General features: G+C 47.6%; 2 protein-coding genes and 1 long non-coding RNA gene across 9 annotated transcripts in view; 2 read left to right on the top strand and 1 right to left on the bottom strand.

Moving 5' to 3' along the window:
• Nucleotides 1-27,771, top strand: part of RT1-CE13 (RT1 class I, locus CE13) — a 211,699-nt gene that overhangs the window by 8,108 nt on the left and 175,820 nt on the right. For 3 of the 4 annotated variants that reach the window (XM_087598063.1, XM_087598062.1, XM_087598065.1), the window contains one exon: nt 316-541. The exons of the other annotated variant lie outside the window; for it this stretch is intronic. The gene's annotated coding sequence lies outside the window, so the exon portion shown is untranslated. Of the gene's footprint in view, nt 1-315; nt 542-27,771 lie in introns of those variants that run through there. 4 annotated transcript variants of the gene reach the window in all.
• Nucleotides 8,600-9,880, bottom strand: LOC147998525 (uncharacterized). The gene is made up of 2 exons (XR_015645545.1): nt 9,081-9,880; nt 8,600-9,005 (listed from the first exon to the last, which is right to left on the bottom strand). It is a non-coding gene; the product is annotated as an uncharacterized LOC147998525 (long non-coding RNA).
• On the top strand, nt 11,487-15,259 carry LOC147998524 (RT1 class I histocompatibility antigen, AA alpha chain-like). 4 transcript variants are annotated; one of them, XM_087598630.1, is made up of 7 exons: nt 11,487-11,719; nt 11,924-12,193; nt 12,422-12,697; nt 13,676-13,951; nt 14,078-14,212; nt 14,390-14,419; nt 14,808-15,259. In XM_087598630.1, the coding sequence occupies exons 1-5, from the start codon at nt 11,647-11,649 to the stop codon at nt 14,086-14,088; spliced, it is 906 nt and encodes a 301-aa protein (XP_087454756.1). In that variant the 5' UTR covers nt 11,487-11,646; the 3' UTR covers nt 14,089-14,212; nt 14,390-14,419; nt 14,808-15,259. The 4 variants fall into 4 exon arrangements, with proteins under 4 accessions (XP_087454756.1, XP_087454754.1, XP_087454755.1 ...); XM_087598628.1 differs by adding an exon at nt 14,630-14,673 and having other exon boundaries at nt 11,569-12,193; XM_087598629.1 differs by adding an exon at nt 14,630-14,673 and having other exon boundaries at nt 11,569-12,193; nt 14,390-14,423.

Raw genomic sequence — 27,771 nt, 5'->3', positions numbered from 1 at the left:
CAGGTCATTCAACACACTGTCGTGAGAGTGCACTGCATACACCTGACACACATGCACAAAACCACACATGCATAAATATTAAAAACTTCAAAAATGAGATTTCTGGGCTGAGGAAGTGGCTCAGAGGTTATGAGCGCTTTTGTTCTTCCAGGAATTCCCAAGTTCAATTCTCAATACCCACGTCAGCGCCCACTCATGTAATTACAGTTGGCGAGAGAGGGTCGGCTTCGAGTGTGTGTGTGTGTGTGTGTGTGTGTGTGTGTGTGTGTGTGTGTTCCCATTGTGTGTCTTGTAACTGACTGGTTTTTTCTTCAGTTGAACAGACACAGTAAAGGAATCACCCATTCTGGACCGTGGCAGTCTGTTGTAGAAGAGGACGCAGGGGTCAGGGAGGAAACACTACTGTCCCACCCCTGACCCCACAGCCCACCCTCTCCATGCCTCTCTCTGCATCACCACCACTCCTAAACCTAGTCCTGATTTATCAGAGTTGTTTGTTTGTTTGTTTGTTTTTGTTTTTTTTTAACAAAACTAAGAATGAGAGGGCTGGAGAGATGGCTCAGTGGTTACGAGCACTGACTGCTCTTCCAGAGGTCCTGAGTTCAAATCCCAGCAACCACATGGTAGCTCACAACCATCTGTAATGGGATCTGAGGCCCTCTTCTGGTGCATCTGAAGACAGCGACAGTGCACTCATATATAATAAATAAATCTTTAAAAAAAAACTAAGAATGAAACAACTGTGTCTGTGGTGTCTGTAAGTGCTCCGTTTGGGTGGGACTTGAGCCAGGGTCACTCTGAGTCTTGAGCCCTGTTGTGGGGCAGGGTCATAGCAAGGTAAGACCCAAACCCGAGAGGCTGTGGCTCCCCAGCTGCCTTCTCTTCTGGTTCTACTCACTTTCTAAAGTGGCTGTGGGCAGTGAAGCTGGGGGACAGCTGGGGGTCGGGAGGTAAAGAGGAAGCTCGGGTTCCTCATGCCTCATCTCCCCCCACCGGGTTCCTAGTATGAGGACCTGCCCAATGGTGTGCATGAACACAGACACACACACACACACACACACACACACACACACACACACACACACACACCCCAGCTAGGCTGTGTAAAGAGTCTGCAGTCCCTGGGCGGGATCAGAGAGTGTCAGCCAGGGCAGGCCCGGGGGCCTTGGGAAGCTTTGGAAGCCCTGGTAGAGGTCTGGCTTATCTGCCCTTTCTCACGTGGTCAGAAGTTCAGAAGGTCATAGGTGAAGCCCAGGTGGCCCAGGTCTTACTTAGACTTGGATCTGTATCTGTAGAACAGGCCTGTTCTGGGTTTATCTTGGAGCCCTTGGCAGTGTTGCTGGGATCCCTGGAGGGGAGAGCAGGAGGTGGGAGGAGAAAGAAACAGTGTAGCCCAGCTGCTGCCTGAGCTGCAGCTGCACCTGAGCACCTGCTCTCTGCAGGCCTTGATTTCACTTCAGGGTCAGGCACTCAGGCACCGGACCCAGGGCCCCCAGGCTGGAACTGTGCCGCTGATCTGAGATTTCAGATCTCGACAGTTGCTTTACAATTCAGTTGTGATGCCAGCCTTGGCACAAATGGGTGTTGTGAAGGAGGCCATGTGGGTGGCTCAGGACAGGTAGGTGGTGTTACTCTTGGTCACTTGTGGAAATGGATGTCTTCAGAAAGACATGGCCCAGAGCACAGGCCTTCTGGGGAAGAGCAGCTGCCTCTGCTCAGAGGAATGAACAAAAGTCTTGTAACTTTGGTGTTCCTGCCTGCACCTCTCTGTGTGCCCCTCTGGGTGAGCAGAGGAGGGTCTGCACAGAAGAGGTTTCTCACAGCCAGGGTCTCATCAGGCTGAACTACCTGTACACACGGCCAGATGCCTCAGTCTCCGTTTCGCTCTTCGTTTTTACTTTCAGAATATTTTCTGTGTCTGTACAAGTTTTGACAGCATCCATCCAAGTGCACTAACTGCATTGCCTGTGGAGGCCAGCAGAGGGCGCTGTCCTGTGGAGCGGGTTACACATGGCTGGGAGCCACCTGACTTGAGTGCTGGGCATCTCAGCTGGGTTTTCTGCAAGAGCAGCAAGTGTTCTTACCACTTGCCCTCTCCTCCGGAGATCCTCCTTTCTGAAGAGATCTGGCCGCCATATCCTGGCGGGAAGGGAGGGATGTTCACAGAGAAAGTGAGAAGACTAATACAGCCTTGCTAGGTTCCCCTACTCAAGACAATTAACCATTAGCGTTCCCTTTGCCCAGTCAAGTGTGCTGGATAGTTTTAAATGTCAACTTGACACAAGCTAAGGCCATCACAGGAGGGAGCCTCAGTTAAGAAAATTCCCCCATAGCATTGGGCTGCAGGCAAGCCTGTAGGTCATTTTCTTGATTAGTGAGTGGTGGAGAAGGGCCCAGCCTTTCTCCCTGGGCTGGTGGTCCTGGGCTCTACAGGAAAACAGGACTGGGCCCATTCTTGAAAAGGGGAGGTAGGGTGGGGGGAGTAATGTGTGAGGGGGATTAGAAGGAGGGGGCTGCAAATGGAGTAAATAATGGAGAGAAGGAAAGGCTGATTTCAGGGCATGGTGGTGCAGGCCTTTAATCCCAGCACTTGGGAGGTGAAGGCAGGCAGATCTCTGGGTTCAAAGCCAGGCTGGTCTGCCAGAGCTGTCAGAGAAACCCAATCCTGTCTGGAAAAATCACAGAGGTGGATGCTGGGGGAGCAGGCTGAGCAAGCCAGTAAGTATCCTCCACCATGGCCCTCACATCAGCTTCTGCCTCCAGGTCCCTGCTGTTTGTCTTTCTGTCCTGACTTCCTTCCATGATGAACAGTGATGTGGACGTGTAACCCAAATAAACTCTCTCCTCTTTCCTTGGTCATGGTGTTTACCACAGCAATAGAAACCCTAACCAAGACGGGTCAGAGTTTGGTTCTCACACAGTACAGTCTCCATTAAAGCCCTAGCGAGTGAAGGCAGATGTCTAACAGGAGATCCCAGGATTCAAACCTTATACGTGGTGCAACCCCTTAACCCTTCCAGAAGCCAATACAGCTGCTGCCCTCTTCAGCCATCTTCAGAAACGTTCTTGCGATTAGTGGCTGCTGTAGGAGCTGATGAGCCCCCACATCTAAAAAGGAACCAGAGGGTGAGGCTGGAAGGGTGGCTCAGAGGTCAGGAGCACTGGCTGCTCCTGCAGAGGACTTGAGTTCAGTTCATAGGACACTCGCGGCAGCTCGAAACCATCTGTAATTCCAGTCCCAGGGGACCTGTCGCCTTCTTACGGCCTCGATGGGAACTCCACACACATGGTCCACAGACAGATATACAGACAAAATGCTCACATACATAAAGTAAGATTTAAAGTCTTAAAAATAAGGGGGCTGGAGAGATGGCTCAGTGGTTAGAGCACTGACTGCTCTTCCAGAGGCCCTGAGTTCGAATCCTAGCAACCACATGGTGGCTCACAACCATCTGTAATGAGATCTGATGCCCTCTTCTGGTGTCTGAAGACAGCTGCAGTGTACTCATATATAATAAATAAATAAATTTAAAAAAAATAAGGATTCAGATAGTGTCTTCTGTGGGTAATGTTGCTCTGTGGATACAGCACGCTTATGGTGCACAGATGTGCATGCACGCAAAGCCCTCATAGACATAGAAATAAACCGGATGTGGGGACTGAGTACCACGTAGTAGGCTATGAGGCACCTGAGAGACTGCACCCCTCCCTGGAAGGAAGAGGCAACAGTGCGATGGGCTTCAACTCTTTTCCTTTGCACACTTTCATTACACACCCAAAGGGTACACTTCAGCACGCTGCCGCTTTAACAGAACCCCCTTCTGCCGGAAGCCTGTTCCAAGTCTGGGGAGTGTTTACAAGGCAGGCACGCAGTTGCAGCCAGCAACTGAGCATTCATTACTCACAACCACTGAGCCTCAGAAGCAAGCTCACGGACAGCTGCTTTATCCTGGGAGCCGCCCTGGGAGCGTACAGTGGTGTGTGTGTGTGTGTGTGTGTGTGTGTGTGTGTGTGTGTGTGTGTCTGTGCACACGCACACAAAAGCTCTTGTCTCTGCTCTTAGGAACAGTCCTGAGCAGTGCTGTGCTCACAATGACCTGTGTGGAACCTGCTCAGGGCCCCGAGTCGCTGGGAAGAAACTAAGCCGTGGTATTTGACAGCAGCAGAGAGATGCACTCAAGCTTTGAAGTAGTTTGTCATTGCAGCAGCTGGGTTTATCAATGCACTGCCTAATTGATTCATTATTAATTAGTTCATGTATGCTGGTGAATACTCAGATATATCAATTGGAAAAGGCTGTTACCAGGACTGATTGAAGCTGCTTGCTACAAAAGCCCAGCTACCGAAGTTCCATGTCTGTGGCTCATATAAAGGCAGGAGAGAACTGAGTTCATGATGCCTGCTGACTTCGCACCTTCCCTGGTAAGCAAGCACACATTCTGATACATTTCGGTGTGGTTTTAGTTTTATTTTTTATTTTATTCTTTAAAGTAACATGGGAAAGAAAGGGTTCCTTTCTTTCAAGATTTATTTATTTTATGTCTATGAATGCAGTGTAGCTGTCTTCAGACACACCAGAAGAGGGCATCAGATCTGATTACAGATGGTTGTGAGCCACCATGTGGTTGCTGGGATCTGAACTCAGGACCTCTGGAAGAGCAGATAGTGCTCTTAACCGATGAGCCATCTCTCTGACCCTTTGGTTTTATTTTTAACACACACACACACTCACACACACACACACACACACACACACACACACACACACCATATCACACACATTGAAGCACCAGTTGTCCTGGAACTCCAGGTGGCCTAGAGTTCAAACTCCAAAGATCTGCCTGCCTCTGCCCTCACCCTCATACCGTAGTGCTGGGACCAAGGCCATGGGAACCACGCCAAGGTTTTAATAGCACCTTGATAAACTTTAAAGGTTGTGATCCCACGCCTCTTCTGTTGCCAGGTCCTGTGCAAACAGTGGGCACCTTTGAGTTGACTGATGTGTTCTACATAGATGGGATCGCTGCTAAAGTGACAAAGTCACCCATCGATCAGCTTCAGACTCCAAACTACTCAGGATATTCAGATTCCCGAGTTCAGAGGAAACTGACGTGAACATTGTATAGAACTCGGAACTCAGGAATCCCGAATCCTGAGACTGTGAAACCCCACCAAGCCCTGCAGTGTAGAGAGCTTGGCAGGGACAGCTTCACTACTGAGAAGACAGAAGGGGATACAGGAGTGCATAGGAATAGTAGGGAACGGGTAAATTATTCAGTCTATTCTTACATACAACTTTGTGTATTGATACAAAATTATTGTATATTTTTAAAAGATTATATTAGCTTTGTGAATTGAAACAAAATTGATGTTTATTTGATTACATTAGTATAGATCTTTGTGTATGGATTCAAATTAAGGTTACAGTTGGTTATATTGGTATAGATCCTTGGATATTGATACAAAAGTAAGGTTATATTTTGGTAACAACATAAGAACTTATAACTATGTATCAACCACATGACATTAAGATACCTATGAATTTCTTAACAAGACAATGGGAAGGACTAGTCCTTTTTGAAAGTGCCTATTACAAACTGTTTTAGAAAATTTGTAAGGTGTTGGGGTTCGGTCCCCAGCTCTGAAAAAAAGAAAAAAAAAGAAAATTTGTAAAATGCTAGTTAATAGTTCATCAAACTTTTGTTTGTTTGGTTTTGTTAGGTACTAGTCTTCAAAAAACCTCAGACATCTACTGAATATAAGATTCAAAGATGTCTTATTAATTTAAGACTAATTTTTTTTACAATGAGATGTGTCCGCTCCTGGCAGCACCGCCATACTACTTCAAGGAAGACGCTGAGCATTGAAGAACCTCCTTACAGAGTTTGCTTCACATGTGGCTGCCACTGGGCAAGAAACTGCCCTTCCTTCAACTGCTGACAGAATACTGTCCAACCTGGACCAAGAAAGCACAGGAAGGCAAATGCTGAACTCTGTCAAGACTAGGTAGAGAAGAAGTCCCTCATGGTTCACAGAACAATCTGTCAGATGCTCTGGGCCAGTGGCCTGAAGACATGGATGCTCCAAACTTCCAGAAACCCTGGGTGACTGTCCAGGGAGCCAGCAGTCTCTGTCCTTCCTATGCTTTCAGAAGCTGCTTGTTCTGCACTTCCTGTCTCTTTTGAGAACATTTATTCTTCTCAGGTCTCTGATGGGGTTGAAGACTAGATAGTTAAACTCTCACAGTTAAACCTAAATTGTTTAGGATTTTCAAAATGTTTTACGGTTTTTTTTATTTGTTTTGATTTATTTTAGCTATATGAGCAAACTGTTGCTATCTTCAGACACACCAGAAGAGGGCATCAAATCCCCATTACAGATGGTTGTGAGCCACCATGTGATTGCTGGGAATTGAACTCAGAAACCTCTGGGAGAGCAATCAGTGCTCTTAACCGCTGAGCCATCTCTCCAGCACTGTTTTAAGGCTTAAAAAGAGGTAGGTTGATAAGTGTAAGTTTTAATAGCAATTTGTGTACAGACCTTTGGACTCACCGAACTTGGACAGAGAGTGGAACACTTTCTCCAAGGTTGCCAAATTCAAATAAGTGGACTGGACATTGTGAGTGTGATTGTTACCGGACAGTATATAGTTTATTGATGCTGGAAAAAGAGCAACTGTTCAGACAAAAAGGGGGGAATGTTGCAAGATACCTGATCACATTGTGTAGTTCAAGATTGTGAACTTGGAACAGGAAAATCCTGTCTCTGCTTGTGGAGTTGCACAGCCCTAAGAGACGCCTTTAAGCCAAGAGCGTTCTGTTCAATGTGGACAGGTTGTTGTGGTGCGGCTCAGACTTACACACACCTTTTCTCCAACAGCTTTCTGTAAACGGTGTTAAATAAAATCAGCCATAGGTCAAGAGGCAGAGCATGCGAACAGAAGGCAGGAGTGGACATAGGAAAACACAGGAAGTAGAAAGGAGGGAGACTGAGGTGGAGGGAACTGAAGGTGTGGAGAAGGAGCTTTCACCTTCTGAGGCCTTGGTAGAGTAGGGAGGTCTTTCTTGGACTCGTTGAGACAGCAGGTTTTCACCCCAAAATCTGGCCCCTTCATCTTCATTGGTAAAATGAAAACAATGAGCTTTTGTTTTTAAAAGCAACATACCACGAAAACATGTTTTAAGATAGAAACCATGTGTCTCTCCTCCATGTTGGCTGATGACCTCATCAAAATGTACGCTTCCATATGACTGGCAGCCATCTTTACTCTGGTTAAAGAGTCCACGCCCTGTGAGTTCAGGATCATCTTCAGATGACCACTTGCCACAATAACGGTAAAACTTCTTTGTTCTTGTGAGCTCATGTATATCATTGTATCTCCTTGTAGACTAAAGGATCCAACCAGACTCAAGGATTTCTGATTGGCATACATTTTTGTATGAAAGTAACAATTTAAGGTTACATTTGTTACAACGTACTATATTTGTGACTCAACTCTGGTTTGGAATATAGTGTATGTAATTATAAAAATTTAAGGTTTTGAATGTCTACTTGGCTTATCAAAATCTGGTTTAAGATGTGTGTCTAAACTGCTACGCCTTGCTAACTACTGAGCACCAAGCTGCGATAAAGTGTAGATAAGCACAACACACGCCAAATGAATAAGGTAGGCATTTCATTCTAAAATTTTATGTTATAAGAGCATTATACGCATTCATGGCTTTGTGATTGTGACAGACTCCTGGAACCATAGTTACAGACCATTGTGCCTTCGATGTGGTTGTTGGGATTTGAACTCAAGACCTGGGGAAGTGCAGCCAGTGCTCTTGACTTCAGAGCCATCTCTCAACCAATTATATTTGATAACAAATAAGGTATACTGAGTAATACGTTATACATTTCCAAGGCCTATTCAGCTTCACCGTGACATTGTGTAGCTTTGTGTCCTTGCTCACCTTGTTGGGCTTTAGCTCTTGGAAAAACCGAGTTATACAAAAACTGTGGTAACCTATAATGGTATGCGATAAAAGCAAGCCACCAGGCTCTTATGGACGAGGCTACAGCATTTATAGTTTATTTGGATGATAAAGGAGCTTCACCTCAAATTACAAAGACTCAAACTTAACAGAGACAAAGTTGCAAAATCTGAATCTTAGGAAAGTTGCCGACTTATTGTAAACTGTTGAGGACAATTAACAATGCACGTCCAGAACAGGAACACGGTTTATTAAGCTCCTGTGTATGTTTCCAAAGTTAAGCACAAAACAAGTTACTAGAAACTACGGAAGTTTGTTCAGGTCAGATATCCTTACTATTACAGCCCTGAACACTTTAAGATGTTGGAAAACTGATGCTGCCCTGGGTCTACTGCCTGCACTGAAATCAAGACTCCCACAGTGGAACCTTCAGGGATTGTCCAGGTAAGGGAGAAGTCTGTCCTTTTTAAGACATTTGGAAGCTGCTTGGTCTGTACCTACTTACTCAGGTGAAAATCACGCTCCGCAGACCTCTGATGGTGTTGACTAGGGAGTTTTGTCAGTTGAACCGCAAGCAACAACACGGGCTTCAGGTGCTCCTCAGTTCTCTCCCTGTGTAAACATCATAGGCCACTTTCCTAGAGTTGCTACTGTGTCCAGACACTGATCACATTGTTGCGAGATTCTAAGAAGAGATAAATCCACGCATCAGATTTCAATGTAACTTCTTACTATCCCTTTTTGTAAAGGAAGATGTTTTACAATGATTGCTCTCAGTAACCAACCACCTGCATCTTGTGGTGAGTAATTGGATAGAAAAAACTTCGAAGTTTAAGTAGGTTCTAAGGATATGAAAGCTTAAGTTGCAAGACTCTTAAAACTGTGCTTTGAGATCGGTGGATGTGACTTATAAAGGTCTGAAAAAGTGCTTTAACTACAATTTATAAAGGTCTAAGGAGGTGTTTTAAGGTGTGCAAATGCAATTGTAAAGGTCTAAGAAAGTGATTTAAGGTGTATGTAAAACGTTGCCTAGCAAGCGCAAGGCCCTGGGTTCGGTCCCCAGCTCCAAGAAAAGAAAAAAGAAAAAAAAACAAAAAACAAAACCGAAAACGTTTCCGATTTCTTCCTTCTCTATGCTACTGTTATATTTAGATCTAGAAAGCTCAGAGTTTAAAATTCATCAATGGAGTTCAGATGAGTTATTGATCTAAGTATGATAAATTACGATTGCTATTACAGTCACAAGCTCAAGATATGTATTTCCTATGGTATGCTATACTTCTAAGTACAGACTAAATGTGTTTCTCACTGACCTAAAAAAATGTCTGTCCAATCTGTATACACCCAGTGTCTGGAGAGAGGAAAGAGTCCTCATGCTTTTAATGCGAAGTCATTTTGGGGTCCCCATGCTTTTACTACAACTCAAAGGCATAAGTCCGTTGCCTTTTCTACAATGTGACATCCAGTACAGAACACAGTGGTATGTTAGCATGTCTAAAATTTATCTCATTTTGTAAACTTAAAAAATCTTCTAAGCTTTGAAGAATCTACCTAAATCCACCTCTCATGAGTCAAATGGTTTCCAGATAAGTACTGTTGATAAACATCCTGCTTCATCTCCTGCCTATTCAGTTTATTCCCAAGGGTGGGGTTACCTTCTCCTCTCTGAGGTCTTGGGATGCCCCATCCCCAACTAATGAGCCTAAAAGTTTCAAAGGTCCACCTAAGGAACAAATTTCTTCTAATGTCCTTAACTTTACCTTCTGATCCTTATCTATACAGATGTGCTTCAGGGAAATGCTAGCTCCAGGTGTTTCCTCAAAGTCCGGGTGCCACACAGCTTCAAAGCACCTTCCCCATGATGGTTCAACTTAAAGATGAGTCTGCATTCCTCAGCTGCAGATGGCCCTGCAGAGCCTGGACAGTGAGGGGACAGTCTGCTGTTTTTGAACCTCCCCAGCTTCCCAGCTTTCTTGGGTCTTCAGAGATATTGCCATACCTCAGAGAGCAGGAGGCAGTCTAAAGAGTTGATGACCCTGTGAGGCCTCATGGATCACCCCTTCCTATTTTCTCACTGTACAGAGTAAATAAGAGGAAGGGATGTCTGTAACCAACAACCACCCACGTTCCAGAACCAGCCTGCTCTCAGACCCTCAGTGCTAGAAGCCACATCATCACCAGCCACCAAATGTGACACATTTCCACTGTGGACACAAGTCGTGCACCTTTATCCTGCCCAGGTCTTCGCAGACGGCTCTTTTTCTCTTCCAACCACTACCCACCCCCAATAAATCTCTCACATGAAGCCTGTTCTGTGGTGTGATCTTTGCAACATCCCTTAGCCCTCTGATCCATGCGAGAACTCCAAGAAGCCTCCCAGGGTCACCCTGAATGTTTGCCCAGCTGGGCAGGTGTCTGGTGGAGAAGGACCTGAAGCTGCATGAAGTCTGAGCAAAGACTGAAATTGTAAACGTTCAAAGAGTGGAAGGGCGCTTCTTCTCATTCCTCTTTTAATACTGTCTGTCTGTCTGTGTGTCTGATGTGTTGGCATGTATGCATGTTGTACACATGTATGCATGTTGTACACATGTATACATGCATGTATGTACATTTGTATGTATGCATGTATGTATGTTTGTATGTATCTGTCTCTATGTGTATCTATATCTAACTCTATCTGTCTGTCTGTCTGTCTATCTATCTATCTATCTATCTACCTACCTACCTACCTACCTAACCTACCTAACTTGCCTGCCTCTCCTCAGTCCCTCCACAATCAGATTGGCCTGCTCTGAGGGAAGAAAATGTCCCTATTTCTCCCCTCCCCCCACATGCTCTGACTTGATCAGTCTCTCCTGTGATTATATCAGCAGCAGCATCCAACAGGCAGGGGACAGACAAGTCCTCAGGACTGAGGGGCAGGGATGAGGTGGGAACCCCCCCTTCTTTGCATTCCAACTGTTGTTAACCTTGTGTCCTCCAACCAGAGGGTAGGTCAGGGGGAGGAGCTCATCCACATTCTCCTCCCTCAGCTCTCACTGGGCAACCCTGCACCAGGAAGCCATGCTGTTTGCATTTTGTCAACCTGACACAAACCAAGACAGATTTGGGAACAGGATCCTGAGTAGAGAGAATGCATCCATCCAGGGCTGCCTTTAGAAAAGTCTATGAGGCATTTTTAAAGTTATTATTAACGATGAATATGGAAGGGCTCAGCCCACTGGAGGTAATCCTGGCTGGTGGTCATGGATTGTACAAGAAAACAGGTTGAGCTGCTATGAGGAACGAGGTAGTTAGCAATGGTTCTCATGGTCTCTGCTTCAGCTCCTACCTCTAGAGTCCTGCCTCAAGATCCTGCCCTGAATCTCTTCAATGATGGACTGTGATGTGGAAGTGGAAACTGAAATAAATCCTTTCTTCCTCAAGTTGCTTTTGGTCATGGGGTCTTATCACAGCAATGGAAACCCTAGCTAACACAGAGGTGCACAAGGGCCTTTCTCTGCTCCCTGAGTTCTCCTGCAGCACAGCCCTGCCCTTCTCTTGCCCTGGAGCCACAACCCTCTTTACAGCTCCTAGGGATCTGTTTCGCTTTGACCTCCCACTGGGTAGCGCGATCCTGGGTTGGTTGTAAAGTCCCTGTAGGCTGTCTCACACGCTTCCGGGATCTCGGATGGGGGTGACTGCGCCGCCCTTGCTGCTCCTGCTGCTGGCGGCCGCCTTGGCCCGGGCCCAGACCCGCGCGGGCGAGTGCCGGGTCGGGAGGGAAACCGCCTCTGCAGGGAGGGGCTGGGGCGGCACCGGGGAAGCCAAGTCCCCGCGTTCCACAACAGACCCTCCGCCGCTTCTCCACCCCAGTCCGGAGCCCCACGCCCTGCTCCCCGCCCGGCCCCCACACCCGCCCGGGGTCCCGGGAGGAGGTAAGGATCTCATCCGCGCGCCGCCCCCAGGCTCACACTCGCTGCGGTATTTCAAAACCGCCGCGTCCCGGCCCGGCCTCGGGGAGCCCCGGTTCATGGAAGTCGGCTATGTGGACGACACGGAGTTCGTGCGCTTCGACAGTGACGCGGAGAATCCGAGATACGAGCCTCGGGCCGGGTGGATGGAGCAGCAGGGGCCGGAGTATTGGGAGCGGGAGACGCAGGGAGCCAAGGAAAAGGAGCAGACTTTCCGAGTGAACCTGAGGACACTGCTTGGCTACTACAACCAGAGCGAGGGCGGTGAGTGACCCCGGGCCTGAGGTCACGACCCCTCAGGGTCCCCACAGAGGTCGGAGACGTTCCAGATCCCAAATCTGAGGGTTCGGGAGCGGAACCGACCAGGGCTTGTTTCGGTTTCCGTTTTGAGGAGTCCAGGGGTAGGCGGGGACGCAGGTGGGCGGGAGCAGGGGCCGGGCGAGCGGGTGGGCGGGAATAGGAGGGGCGGAGTCTGACCGCGGGGTCCCCCAGACTCTCACACACTCCAGTTGATGTTTGGCTGTGACGTGGGGTCGGACGGGAGCCTCCTCCGCGGGTATGATCAGTTCGCCTACGACGGCCGCGATTACATCGCCCTGAACGAAGACCTGAAAACGTGGGCGGCGCCGGAGGTGCCGGCGCAGATGACCCGAAACAAGTGGGAGCGGGCTCGTTATGCAGAGAAACGCAGGGCCAACCTGGAAGGAGAGTGTGTGGAGTCGCTCCGCAGATTCCTGGAACTCGGGAAGGAGACTCTGCTGCGCTCAGGTGCGAGGTCGGGGGGCTTCTCGTCTCCCTGCCTTCGGGCTGGGGCTCAGTCCTGGGGAAGAAGAAACCCTAAGAAGGGTGATGCCCCTGTCTCAGAGGGGAGACAGTGTCCCTGGGTCTCCGCATCCCTCATCACAGTGACTGCACTGCCTCTCCCAGGGCCCAGCCTTCTCCCTGGAGAGTTCTGAGTCCCTCTCAGGAGGGAAGGAGAGAATTTCCCCACTTAACAGCAGGGGCTCCCTGCTGTCAGCCATGGCCTCTCCCAGGCCAGGTTCTCTGCCCCCACCCACTCTCTGAGGACACTGACTCCTGTCCTGCTGAGTGTGTCAGCCCTTACACCTCAGGACCAGAAGTCTCCTTTACCTCAGAGGAGACATGGACTCCACTACACTAGGCTGGTTCCCCCAGTTTCTAGAACTTTCCACAGAACACATTCTCACAGATCCCTCCCTGATGTGGGGTTTGCACTTCTTCCACACCCCATTTCTCTCTATTTCTACAGTGGAGAATGGTCCCATGAGCCCTTGTGGGGTACCCTGGAGAAATATAAATTGTGGGATTTCTTTTTTCTTTCTTTCTTTCTTTCTTTCTTTTATCTTTTCTTTCTTTCTTTCTTTCTTTGTTTTTTTTTGAAAGCATTATTTTGCTTCCAGGCAGTGTTTGTCTGCAAACACATATTAAATCAATTACTTTCCATTCCCTCTTCTGTTCTATGACCACCCACCTCATGCTATAGAACATCACATAAGGACAACCGTGTTCACCCACTGGCTCATGTGGATTCCCTCTTAGCTTCTGAGATCCTCAGGAAAGTGTGCAGTTCTGTGCTGAGGGGACCAGCTCTCCCTGCAGCTTACTAGTTGATGACAGTTGAAGTGTCAGACACACACAGTTCAGTGTCATCATTGATTTAACTGTGTCCTGTGTAGATTTCAGTTTGTCTTGTTAACTGTGTGATTTCTTAAATCTTCCACATAGATCCCCCAAAGGCACATGTGACCCTTCACCCCAGACCTGAAGGTGATGTCACCCTGAGGTGCTGGGCCCTGGGCTTCTACCCTGCTGACATCACCCTGACCTGGCAGATGAATGGGGAGGACCTGACCCAGGACTTGGAGCTTGTGGAGACCAGGCCTGCAGGGGATGGAACCTTCCAGAAGTGGACAGCTGTGGTGGTGCCTCTTGGGAAGGAGCAGAATTACACATGCCACATGGAGCATGAGGGGCTGCCTGAGCCTCTCACCTTGAGATGGGGTAAGGAGGGTGTGGGTGCAGATCTGGGGTCAGGAAAAGCTGGAGCCTTCTGCAGACTCTGAGCTGGTCAGGGCTGAGGGCTGGGTTATGACCTCCACCTTCATTTCCTGTACCTGTTCTTCCCAGAGCCTACTTAATCCACCAACTCCAACATGGAATTCAATGTCATTTATGTTGTCCTTGGAGCCATCTCTGCTGTGGCCATCAGTGGAGCTGTGATCATTGGAGCTGTGGTGGCTGTTGTGAGGAAGGGAAACACAGGTAGGAAAGGGCAGGGTCTGTTTCCCCTCAGATTCCTTTAAAAGAGCGCTCTGCTCATTAATGGGAAACATGGCCACACCCAGCATTGCTGCTGTCTCCAACTGAGTCCTCTGTCAGTTCTGGAAACTTTCTCCTGTCAAGGTCTTCCTTGAACTCTCACAGCTTTTCTTCTCACAGGTGGGAAAGGAGACTACGCCCCTGCTCCAGGTTAGTGTGGGGGCAGGAGTGTCCCTGAGGGTATTGGAGTGAAGCTGGAGATGCTGGGAGCTCTGGGAATCCATAGTAGCTCCTCCAGAGAAATCTTCTGGGGGCCTGAGTTGTACCATGATATTAATCCATACATACGTTTATGTACATATACGGAAACATAAACGTGTATAGATTATACATATACATGTTTTCTTTTACCCTAGACAGGGACAGCTGCCAGAGCTCTAATGTGTCTCTCCCAGATTGTAAAGGTGACACTATGGGGTCCGACTGGGGAGGGGCAATGTGGACATGATTGGGTTTCAGGGACTCCAGAATCCTCTGTGAATGGAGGGTTGTTGTGCTGTTTTCCTCACAGTGATGGTTTGTGACTCTCATTCTCTAGCATGAAGACAGCTGCCTGAAGTGGACTGAGTGACAGACGATGTGTTCAGGTCTCTCCTGTGACATCCAGAGCCCTCAGTTCTCTTTAGACACCAGTGTCTGAAGTTCCCTGTGATTCTATGGCTTCAGTGTGAAGAACTGTGGAGCCCAGCCTGCACTGCACACCTGGACCCTGTCCCTGCACTGCCTGCATTCCCTTCCACATTCAACCTTGCTGGTCCAGCCTGGGGTTGGGGGCTGGGGACAGCTGCATCCTGTCACTCAGTGGTGCTTTGAACTGCAACTCCTCACTTCTACACTGAGAATAAGAATCTGAGTGTGAACTTGACTGTTCACATACTTGACACAGTGTTGATTGCTTTTTAAATTACTGGATTGAGAATACTTAGAGGTTGTTTTTTGTTTTTGTTTTGTTTTCTTTTAAATAAATGGCAGGTGGAGAAGCTTCCAGAATCTGTGTCACTAAGCTGTGTGTCTGGTGGGACAGGGTGGGGCTGTGGGAGCTGAGTGTGGACAGGGCTGTGCCCAGGTGGAACTCAGTGTGTTGTCATCTTTGGGGGTCACTCCTTGGCTGTGTCATCTCTGTGCTCTATTCTTTTCATCATTATGAAGCACACGTCTGTGATCACAGGGTCACAGGATGGCCAGATCCTTGTCCTGTCCCCAGGATGATGAGCAGCCCAGGCTGCTGTCCTGACTGCGGCTCTTTGTCTTCTGTGTTTATTTCCTGTGTTTTTCTTCGTGTGGAGAACTGGGCCTATTCTTTTCCTGTGGGTGCTTCCTGGCTTGCTCTCCCCATGGATGCCAAGTGTGACAGGAGTAGGAAGTGTTTTTCCAATCTTATCCTACCAGACTCTACAAGGGCTGTGCTCTTGGGATACTATGAGCTACACAGATGAACTAAGCTCTCCTGAGCTCCTGCCTCCTTCCAGGGCCCTCCGTTCAGGTTCTCCCCACCTTTCCCATCTTTCCCCAGATAACCCCGGATTGCAGGATCCACACAGAGGAGGGATCCACAGGCTCTCATCTCAGATCTGGCCCTGTGGGTCTGTGCTGTGCCCATGCCCTGTCCTTCCCTGCCTCTGGGGATCCCAGTTCGGCCTCCAGAGAAGATTCAGGGTTGATGGGATGAGTCTACTTTAGATTTATGTGTATTTTAGAAACTGGTCCAGGAATTGGAGATAGCCCAGGGGTTGAGAGCACTTGGTGCTAATGCAGATGATGTCTCCATCCCAGCACAGACATGGTTGCTCACAGCCATCCATAACTCCTGCCCAAGAGCATCCAATGCCCTGTGGAGATCAGGCTCACGAATGGTACAAATAAATACAGAAAACAAAGTTCATAGACAAGATTAATAAATCTTTTCAAAACTACATTATGGGAATTTGTGAGAAGGAAATTCCTTTGTCCCGGATTCTGACCCTTGATGGATTCTCTTCTAACTTTGTGATTTCCAGTCAAGAGTTCCAGGAGCCTTAACTAAGATGTGTGAATACCAACTTGGTGATAATCTCTGTCATGATGCAGCCATCTTCATTTGTGAAGGATGACTTCCCCAGACCCAGCAGACAAACACTCATGCACAATAAATGTTGTATTAATGGATAATAAATAGGTCATGAGTCAAAGACAGAAAGGCAGGTGGGGAGAGGAAGGGAGGGCTCTGCTGAGGGGAAAGCTCAGGTGATGCTGACCTCAGTGTGAGGGGACAGGGAGCTGCATTCACAGCCTTTGGCTGGAGGTTGTATTAATAATCGGAGCCACTGCAGAAGCTGGAGGTGAGTGCATGAGTTTCTCCTCTAGACTGAACCGTTCCCTGCTGGAGCCTGGAGCCGGGAGGAGGCTGATGAGCCCAGGAAACACAAGAAGTTACAGATTCACTGAGCTTACACAATGTAGCAGGTTCCTGTCAGGGTTGAATCAGTAGCACTGCTTGGAGGTGTGGGGGGGAATCTTGAGTGGAGCTTCTGGGAGCCATGCAGAGGCTTACAGTGATGTAGCTGTTATGAGTGGATACTCACACTGGGCAGGGCTGTTCAGTGATTATCTCCCGACTCACACAGGCTCCCGTGAGTAACCAGGTTGGCCAGAGTTCACCGAGCTGACCATGGATGGATGCTCTCCTGGGTCTGCTGTCGCTGTCTCTGTCTGGCCTGGAGGAAATGCACTCCTCAATCAGGTGACACAGCTGTGTCCATTGTTATCAGCCCACAGTGTCTATTCCAGATTTGAGATCTAAGTCCTGTTTCTAAGATACAGTACGAAGAATATGGTGTTGCTGGTTTCCTGGAGCAGGCACTGTAGTGGAAAGATGCATGTGATACAATGTAAGGGAATAACAAAGAATAGGTTGTGTCCGGAGCTGGAGGGCAAAAGGCAAGGCGACCAGAGTGCAGGTGAGTGGAGCAGGGTAGAGAGCTATTGGTTTTTAATTTTTGGTTTTCCAAGACAGGGTTTCCGTATGTAGTAGCCCTGACTGTCCTGGAACTTACTATGTAGACCAGGTTGGCCTCAAACATAGATCATGCTGCCTCTGCCTCTGCCTCTGCTGGGATTAAAAGTTGCACATCCACCACTCTTTGAGTTATTATTATTTAAGATTGTTTAAGATTGTGTGTGTGTGTGTGTGTGTGTGTGTGTGTGTGTGGTTTATAGCCAGGTCTCTGACTTTAGGGTCTGTAGGCTTGGATTTTTAAAAAACTTCTTTAATATGGTTTCTTTAATACTTCAACCTCCCATCTATCTCACCACCCACCAGAGGTAGTGGGAAAGAAAGGCTAATAGGGTGACGTGGGACATGGATTTGTTTAGAAATAGTTCCTTGGGGTGATTCCAATCTTTGTTGTCAGGATATGAGCAGTCAGGTCCACTAGCAAACTACTAAACAGGAATCAGCAGCCACAGTCCAGTGCACTCAACAAATACCACACTGGGAGCAGCAGTAGCACCTCAATCCAGAAGAAACCACGAGGCTCTGCCCAATTGGCTCAAGTCAATGGAAGGCAAGAATCCCCTGAACCACAAGAAGTTCTTTGGTGCATTTTCTCTCTACAAAGTCACAACAAGCAAAGATCAGCTGTTGTTGTAAAATTATAAAAACTCAAATGCTATCTTTTATACCCGCTAGATCCGGCACCACAGTGCCCCAAGACAGCTGGTAGATATCTTGCCAGAAACACACATCCCAATTCCGTGGCGGCCCAGTGTGTCTAGCTGCCACACACTCTCTTAAACTTAAATCACTACATGAAAGAACACACAACACAATAACCTATGATCCAATTGATAAGATAGAATTGTCCACCTAAACATACAAAGCCCTGTACACATCTATCCCTTAAGAACATTCATAACAACCTGTAAATACACAGAGTGGTATCTTTTTTTTTAAAAAGATTTTTAAAAAGATTTTGTTTATTTTATTTGTTTATTTTATAGACACAGCAGAAGAGAGCATCAGATTGTGTTGCAGACGGTTGTGAGCCACCACGTGGTTGCTGGGAATTGAACTCAGGACCTCTGGCAGAGGAATCAGGCTCTTAACTATTGAGCCATCTCTCCAGCCCCACAGAGTGGAATCTTATTGCCAGCCTCCGTGTTCTCTCTGCAGTTTCTCTCCTCCAGATCCACTCTCCTCCTCTTCCCTCAAACTTTTCTCCCACCCATCCTTCCTTCTCGTCCAATGACAGGCCTCGTTCTATTTTGTACCCGCCTACACCTGCGTGATGACACCACCCACAACCAGCAAGGCAATGCACAGGGGAACCTATGCCAGGATTTTGCCTGTAGACTCACATTTATTCTCTCAAAATATCACATGTCTGCTTCAGCAAAATATTCTCTCACCTGTGTCTGCCTCAAAAAAACATCATATGGGGCTGGAGAGATGGCTCAGCAGTAAAGAGCACAGACTGCTCTTCCAGAGGTCCTCAGTTCAATTCCCAGCAACCACATGGTGGCTCACAACCATCTGTAATGAGATCTGATGCCTTCTTCTGATGTGTCTGAAGACAGCTACAGTGTACTTATATAGAATAAATAAATAAATCTTAAAAGAAAAGAAAGAAGACAGACAGACTTTGGCAGCACAGTCAACTGATCTGAAGACCTAATCTAGGGGAACCAGGCTTGAAATGGAAATTTCTGGTTTCTTTGGAGATGCGGTTGTGTCCTGAGATGTTTTTCTGGAAACTTTCTTATGAGAGGATGTTTTTGTTGCAGCAGACACGTGGTGTTTTCTGGAAGCTGTCTGGAAAGGGGCATGGGATGTTTTGGTATACCTTGAGAGATGACCTCTTGAGAGAACTCGTGGTGTTGGGAAAGGGTCTAGATATAACCCAACAGACCACAGACAACACTGTGTGGCTTGGGTTCCCCTTGCCACTCTTTGCGGGTCGTCGTTGGACTTTGCTGAAGCCGGTCTTCACTGATGATGCTGATGCCTTCTTCCCCGATCCTTTGTCATGATTTTGTAGAGAGAAACAAACCAAAGCTGTGGTGTCCCAGCAGCTTCCTCCTGCTTCTGCAGACTCAAGTCGATGGGTAGAGCCTCAAAGTTGCTTCTGGATTGAACTGCCAATGCTGACCCGTGTGAGCTCAGTGCTGGTATCCTGATGACGCAGATTGGATTCCCCCCAAAGAACTATTTCTAGACAGGTGCCCATCTTCCTTTGCCCTGTTACCCTTTCCTCTCTTCTACCTCTGGTGGGTGGTGGGCTAGAGGAGAGGTTAAAACATTTAAGTAAGCTTATTAAAGTAGGTTTTGAAAACTCGAAGCCCACACAGGGCATCTGGAAGGATCCATGTGTGAGTTACGTTACCAATCCTTCCTTGGTGCTGGAGGACATCAGACTGAACACTGTGTGGACAGATTGGGAAGCTCCTTCTCTTGGACTCTGTGACCCTGAGGAACTCTGGGTTCTCCTGTACAGACCGTCTCTGTAGGGTAGTTGGGTGGCTCAGACCTGAGTGAGGTCCTGTGTTGCAGAGAAAAGAATCACAGAGAGCCCAGGCAGAAAAATATGCCGAGTAAAATTATGGAGCTGGAGAGGTTGTTTCGAGGTGAAGAATGCTTACTGCTGTTCCACAGGACCTGGGTTCAGTTCCCAGCTCTCACCCACTTGTAACTCCAGCCTCAGAGGGGATAGAGCGCCCTCTGCTGGCCGCCTGGGGTGCTCCATGCACGTGGCATAACAGACACACATGGAGGCAAAATACCCTTATAGAAATATATTTTTTAAAAGAACGAAAAAGAAAAGGAGAGAAATAAGATTTCGTTAAAGAAAGAGGTCCTTGAACAATATTGGGGACACTACCGCATGGAGGAACACCTACCAACCCTACTGCAGGGCTCTAGGGTCCCCTGCACTAGATTTATACACTGGTCTTAGAGATCCAGCAACGGAAGGCAAAATCGACACAACTCCCCTAACAGAGTGGCCCCTGATGTTACTGGTCTATGCAGCCTGTGTGTTCGCCCAATTATGCTGTTTGTGTTGTTATGTCTTGTAACTCAGGGTGAAGTTGAATTCTCTTTTGAAGATTTATTTCTTATGTACACGTTTTGCCTGCATACATGCCTGCCCGCCACAAGAGGGCGCCAGATTTCTGAGCATTCAACTCAGGACCTGTGGAAGAGCAATTAGCGCTCTCAACCTCTGAGTCATCTCTCCTGTCCGGAATTTGAATTCTGGATCCTCCTGCCTCACCTCAGCATGCCAAGTGTCAGGTGTGTGTGTGTGTGTGTGTGTGTGTGTGTGTGTGTGTGTGTGTGTGTGTGTGTGTGTGTGTGTGTGTTATGTCACTGTGACTGGAGAGTGTGGTGTTGAGTAACAATCAGGGGAGGAGCCAGAGTTGCAATCTGTGTTTCAGCCCGAAGATCCTAAGGACCCGTGAAAACCGCCAAACAGAGGATTTGGGACTGAAGGGGAAATTCCTGGCTGTTTCAGTATGAAGAGCCGTCCCCAGCTTTCAAAGCTCACAGCCACTTAGGTGATCCAGACCTGGACAGGCTCTTACTCTTGTGTTCTGCTGCCGCCTGGCGGCTATGAGAGGTATCGCAGCTCCCAAGGGTCCTGGGGATGGACTGGACTTGGCCAAAAGTCCCTCCAGACTGCAGGAACTGCTTGCTGGTCTGTGGCTTCCAATGTCCCCGAAGCTGTCTGGGTCACACTGAACAAGGGCCACACTAAGGAACCGGATATCCCCTGCACAGTCCCCGCATCGGAGCGTTTGTTTCTCTTTCTTTTGTTGTCGCTGTCGCCAGGGATATGAGCTTCCCACCTCCTGACCCTGTCCTCACTGAGCTGCACACCTGCTGAGGTTGATGGGACCCACCCCAAGAAAGGGTTCCGGGATTCTTTAGGATTAAATGCATTTAATCCCAGTCCTCTTGAGGGCAGATCTCTGCATGGTTCCACCACATAGCAAGTTCCAGAAAGCCCAGGGCTATGAGGTGAACCCAGGAGCCTGGGATCCCCAGGACTAGCACCTGAATGGGGTGGTGGAGTAGGTGAGAAAGTTGTGACAAGTGAGAAAGCAGCATGGATTCCCAGGGCCAGGTCTGGGTGAGCTTAAGGTCCCCCGGCCCTTTATAGCCAAGGCCCTGGTGTATATGGGGTAAAGGAAAGAACCTCAAATTACCCTTTCTTTCCCTGAGAGCTTCTTTCACCTGAAATTTCCTCCCATGCTGTAGATGGGACATGGGGACTGCTTCCTGCCACTCACCTATGTCCCACCTCTTTACTTTCAGGACGGGGTCCAGGCTGGCCTTGGACTTATTCTGTAACTGAAGCAGCCTTTCCCACCAGTGCCTCGGGCTCCCAATTAACCAGGACTGCAGGTCTACAAACCAGCCAGGATTTTGTTTAAGACTTGGTCAAGGTTCCAGGTGATGGTGGTTCACACCTTTAGTCCTAGCCCTTGGGAGGCAGAGGCAGGAGGATCTCTGAGTTTGAGGCCAGCCTGGTCTACAGAGTGAGTTCCAGGACACCTGGGGCTACACAGAGAAACCCTGTCCCCAAAATCAAACAACTTGGCCAAGAATGTTCCTGGGCTCCCATTTCTCAGGTTGCCCTTCCCTTGGGACACTGTCCCATAGATCTGTGTGGTTCCTGTACTCTCCTGTCTCAGGATGCCCTGCTACTCAGACACTGTCCCACCTCAGAGCTGTGCAGTTCCTGGGCTTCCGAGTCCCAAGATACCCTTCCATCTCAGCAGAAACGCTTCCATCTATAGCACCTTCCCCAAAGCCCCAGCCAGAGCAGCTCGGTAATCTCAGAAACACTGGGAACAATTACCCTCAGCCACAATGGCGGGGGGAATCCAGAACCTTCATCCGTAGGGACCCTCTCTGTTAATCTATGTGCAGGAAGACACTATCCACTGACTAGGTGTCCCCTCCCAGTAACAGACTTAAAAGAATTCTGCAAAGCACCGGTGAGATACTGTCCTTAGTCCCCCGTTTGTACAGAGGGAAGCCTTGCTTAGAGATGAACGTCAGGGGCAATTCTGCTTATTCCTACAGTGGTCACATGAGCCCTTATGGGTTGCCCTACACAAATACTAAATTCTGGGATTTCTTTGGGGCTTTTTCCCTTCTCTCTTTTCTTTTTCTTTACTTTTCTTTGAAGGTATTACTTTGCTCTAGTCAGTGTTTGTCTGCACTGCAGTGATCCTGTTTCTCCATGACCCTGTATTGTCATTTGTATCAGTCTCCACAGGGCCAGAGGAGACTGCTAACCTGGGGAATCGGTGTTCCCACTGAAGAGATTCTTGTGAACTCAGCCTGTTCCCTGTGAGAACTGAACATCCAGAAGCCTCCTGCTCTTCCCCTGCCCCCACAAGTTACAGTGCTCCCCATAGTGAATCAGGAATTGGACTTTCTGAGAGACAGGGTCTTCTGCAATCCAGGGCTGCAGTGAGAGGGAAGCTCCACACACCCTGTGAGCCCTCTGTGTTCCAGTGAGAGCTGCACTGGGTCCACAGCACACTGCAGGGATCCTGTGTGACATACCTGTGTCTCATCCCTCAGAGGAAGGGGCTGGGAGTCATTTCTCTGACTGAGTGTCAGAGGGTCACCACATTTCTGCTACACACTTATGGTGGCTGTTCACTCGGACTGACAGTAAATGCTTGTCGGCAAGATGAGCACAGGGGTTGACTCTCAGGGGTTGCAACAATCGTTGTGGGCACCCTTCATGTAGCCCTGTCCTTAATTTCTTATTTTGACATGAATTTAATTACACATACAAATTAATTATTTTCCGTTCCTCCTTCCATTCTATAACCACCCATCTCATGCTATAGAACATCACATAAGGACGGCCATGTTGACCCACTGGCTCATGTGGATTCCCTCTTAGCTTCCGAGTCCCTCAGGAAAATGTGCAGTTCTGTGCTGAGGAAAATGTACAGTCGCTGCTGCTCTTAGACAGAGGCACTGGTGAGCACTCCTTCAAGAAAGGCTGCATCCCCACACTCCTAGGACCACTAAGGGCTCTGCCTGGGAAAATGCAGACATGGAGGATCCCCACGTGAGGAATTCTTGGGAAGGGGACTGACAGCTGAGCTCACCCAGTTAATTCCACAGGAGCTTTGCACGCAAAGGGTTTTCAGGACAAATGTTGGCACAATTATTTGCCTGCTCCAACTGTAACCCATGCATCGAAGGAACAGAATACCTTAGTGTCTCATATTCTGTTTCCAGGGCACCCCAGTGTCCACTCCTGCCCCAGAGAAGGCTGGAAAGTGCTCAGGCTCTGTCACAGGAGTCCTGACACCTGCTGCCATCACTGCTTTCCCAGGTTGAGGTCACTGAAGAAACAGAGCACTTCCTTCTGTGTACCACTAGATGGGGCATCAGACATGAGGTCCCCTCCATACCTTCCACTTCAGTCTGCCCTGATGGTGGAGATGTTGAGGCTTAAATCTTGAACATTCTGTGGTGCTTTGCATAAGAATGGCCCCTATGGGCTCAGATATTTGAAGACAGTCACCAGGGAATGGGGCACTTTGAAAGGATTAGGAGAATTAGAAGGTGTGACCTTGATGCCGGAAATGTGTCACTGGGAGCAGGCTTTGAGGTTTCAGAAGCCCCTGCCAAGCCCAGTGTTGCTCTGTCTGCTGCCTGCAGATGAGGATGAGCTCTTAGCTACTGCTCCAGCCCCATGCCTGCCTGCCTGCCTGCTGCCATGTTCCGCACCATGGTGAGAACAGACTAAGCCACTGAAACCATAAGCAAGCCCCAATGAAAGGCTTTCTCTTTAAGAACAGCCTTGGTCATGGTGGCCATGCACAGCACTAGAACAGTGTCTAAGACACGTCTTATCATTTCCCAGTCTCTGTCATCTATGTCCCCATCCATCCACCAGTCACCTCACCTAGAAGACTGTTGGACTCTAGTGCTCATTATGACCAGACCCAAGGCACCATGGCTGTCCCTCTGCTGATGTCAGTCTCCAGGTCTGCTCTGAGCAGACCAACCTTTTTGGTCAACCTAGAATCACCCACATTCCAGAACCAGGGCTCTCCCAGCCTGCACTCAGACATTCAATACCAGCGGCTAAGTCTTCACCAGCCACAAATGCGACACACTACCATTGTTGCCTGAACCCACTTTCCCTTCCCTTCTTGCTCAGAGGCAGCCTTTATTTTATATGACCCTCCATACACAGTAAATCTTACTCCCAAGGTCTGTTGGGGGAGGGGTGTGTGATCTTTAAGGCATTCCTTGGCTCTATGATTGCCACAAAAAGCCCCAAACCTTAGTGCCATGGTTTGATTAGCTATCCTTGGGTGTGTGGTCCTCCTTGTCCCCTTGGAGGACCACAGCTTACACGGGGTCTTTATACCTTCTCTCCAGTCTGCCCACCACAGACCCTCCATCCATCACCAGTTACTGGTGAGTGGTCCTTCTCAGTCGGCCCCAATACTTCCCTGAGCCTTGATCCTCGTGGGGGTAGACGTACCCCATCACTGCAGGACTTTCCCCCTGGGTTAGGTTTCATTTTGAGCTCGATTTTCTCCAGCTCCCTGGTCTGTCTCTCCCATTCTCCCTTGAGGCTGTACACTGTGAGTTTCCATGCCTCTCACTCACAGAGTGGGATGTGGGTGGTTCTAGGGTTAGCAACAAGGCTGGTGTGCTGTGAGGAGTCAGAACACGGCTGGAGAGCGACATCTTAGAGCTATAGGAATTCCCTCTACAGGAGTTTGGTTTTATAACTTTGTCTCTACACTTGTGAAACCAGGTTTTACTACAACAGCTGGTCCTTAGTACAGATCACTGTCCAAAAATTTGATGCAATTAATTTCCAAATTCTCCCCAATAATAACTGTCCCCGTGCAGAGAAGTGACCACCGTGCGTCTCATATCTAGGCTTTCTCTGCTCTGTACTGTCTATATTTTCCACATCTAAAAATATTTCATCTCTATGACTTCTCTGAGTTCTGCTTTCAAGGCATCTCTTTACGACTATGCTGTAAAGTGTGTCAGGATTTGTTAGGTCATTGGGTATAGGTTAAAACCGACAAAGAACACAAGAGTTTAAAACTAAAGGGTTATATAATAATATCCATAACGGCTAATCTGCATTTCCTACATGTTAGTGTATTTGACTCAACTCTACGTGTAGGTATATGGATTAAACTCTTACTATCGCCACAAAAGCTAGGAAAGGTAGAACCTAACACGGAGAGTTAGGCTTCATGCAGGACATTGCTTCTGTCCTTCCTGGAGAATAAAAGTATCCAGCTAAGGAATCCAGAGACCACTGGGCAAATGAAGAGAAAGGACAATTCATCAAGAGAAAAATGTCCCGAGGAAAGGAACCAATTGGCCAAGTGGTATTACCCACCTTCATCTAATCTCTTCTGACTTCTGTAGACTTAGGTGGCAAATGGTCTTTAGATGAGCTCAATCCAATTAAACACTAAACCTGGCTTTGGGGTTGGAGCACGGGTCTCTCCCTCTCTAAACCCACACATGCATGTTAAAGGAAATTCAAAATCTCCGTCTCATATCAGAAGGACCGCTTGGTATGGGGCAGAGAAAAACAGACTATAAGGGACCAGTCTATTGCCACCAATCTCACAATCTTTTGGTTTTCCTTTAGTGTCTAAAACTTTCTTAAAGTGTAATTATTACCTCATATTCTATAAGAATATTGTGGGTACAGAAACTCTCTGTCATCATACCAGTAGTCATACGGGGTAGGAACTAATTCTAGAAGTGGTCTCCATCTTGCTTCCTGTACATGTTTCCAGGTCTCAGTCTGAAGCAAGTCACTAGAAACAAAGTTTGTGTACCTTGAATGTCCTTAAGAGATTATGGTTCTCAAACTTTCTGAAAGTTGCTGGCTAGGACATTTAAAATCTTCAGGTTGTCTAGCCTTCCTGACAGTAACCTTTTAGGTTTCTAAGAAGAAGGACGGCACGGCCCACCAACGGCAAATTCACCTGGATTGTGTTACCGTTAACCACTGGGCTCCACTGCCCCACGCCTCTTCTGCTGCCAGGTCCTGGGCAAACAGTGGGTGCCTTTGGGTTGACTGATGTGTTCTACATAGACGGGATCGCTGCTAAAGGGACAAAGTCACCCAACGATTAGCTTCAGACAACAAACTACTCAGGATATTCAAATCCCCGAGTTCAGAGGAAAGTGATGTGAACATTGTATAGAACGGGGAACTCAGGAATCCCAAATCCTGAGACTGCAAAACACAACCAAGTCCCGCAGTGTAGAGAGCTTGGCAGAGACAGCTTCACTACTGAGAAGACAGAAGTGGATACAGGAGTAACATAGGAATAGTCGGGAACGGGTAAATTATTCAGTCTATTCTTACATACGACTTTGTATATTGATACAAAATTATTGTATATTTTTACAAGATCATATTAGCTTTGTGAATTTGATTACATTAGTATAGATCTTTGTGTATGGATTCAAATTAAGGTTATAGTTGGTTACATTGGTTTGGATCCTTGGATACTGATACAAAAGTAACGTTATATTTTGGTAACAACATAATAACTTATAACTATGTATCAACCACATGACATTAAGATACCTATGCATTTCTTAACAAGGCAATGGGAAGTACTAGTACTTTTTTTTTATATCTATTTATTTAGTATGTATACATCACGCAGCTTTCTGCCTGCATGTGCACCTACAGGTCAGAAGAGGTCATCAGACCTCATTACAGATGGATGTGAGCCACCATGTGGTTGCTGGGAATTGAACTCAGGACCTCTGGAAGAGCAGTCAGTGCTCTTAACCACTGAGCCACCTCTCCTGCCCCTACTAGTACTTTTGAAAGTGCCTATTACAAACTGTGTTAGAAAATGTGTAAAATGCTAATTAATACTTAATCAAACTTTTGTTTGTTAGGTTTTGTTAGGTACTGGTCTTCAAAAAAAAACCTCAGACATCTACTGAATATAACATTTAACGATGTCTTATTAATTTAAGACTTTTTTTTTAAAAAAAATGAGATGTGTCCGCTCCTGGCAGCACCGCCATACTACTTCAAGGAAGACGCTGAGCATTGAAGAACCTCCTTACAGAGTTTGCTTCACATGTGGCTGCCACTGGGCAAGAAACTGCCCTTCCTTCAACTGCTGACAGAATACTGTCCAGCCTGGACCAAGAAAGCACAGGAAGGCAAATGCTGAACTCTGTCAAGACTAGGTAGAGAAGAAGTCCCTCATGACTCACAGAACAATCTGTCAGATGCTCTGGGAGTGGCCTGAAGACATGGATGCTCCAAACTTCCAGAAACCCTGGGTGACTGTCCAGGGAGCCAGCAGTCTCTGTCCTTCCTATGGTTTCAGAAGCTGCTTGTTCTGCACTTCCTGTCTCTTTTGAGAACATTTATTCTTCTCAGGTCTCTGATGGGGTTGAAGACTAGATAGCTAAACTCTCACAGTTAAACCTAAATTGTTTAGGATTTAAAAATGTTTTA

The sequence above is a fragment of the Rattus norvegicus genome, chromosome 20 (genome assembly GCF_021556685.1).
Source record: "Rattus norvegicus strain SHRSP/BbbUtx chromosome 20, alternate assembly SHRSP_T2T, whole genome shotgun sequence".
In the NCBI taxonomy this organism is placed as follows: Eukaryota; Metazoa; Chordata; class Mammalia; order Rodentia; family Muridae; genus Rattus; species Rattus norvegicus.
Note: the sequence above shows the minus strand (reverse complement) of the source record. Positions and strands in the feature narration are given on the sequence as shown.

Excerpts from the sequence above, each read along its gene's own strand:
- LOC147998524 (XM_087598627.1), top strand. The coding sequence starts at position 11,647 with ATGGGGGTGACTGCGCCGCCCTTGCTGCTCCTGCTGCTGGCGGCCGCC. Across the intron at positions 12,194-12,421 it reads CTACAACCAGAGCGAGGGCG|ACTCTCACACACTCCAGTTG; the intron begins GTGAGTGACCCC and ends GGGGTCCCCCAG. Across the intron at positions 12,698-13,675 it reads GGAGACTCTGCTGCGCTCAG|ATCCCCCAAAGGCACATGTG; the intron begins GTGCGAGGTCGG and ends TCTTCCACATAG.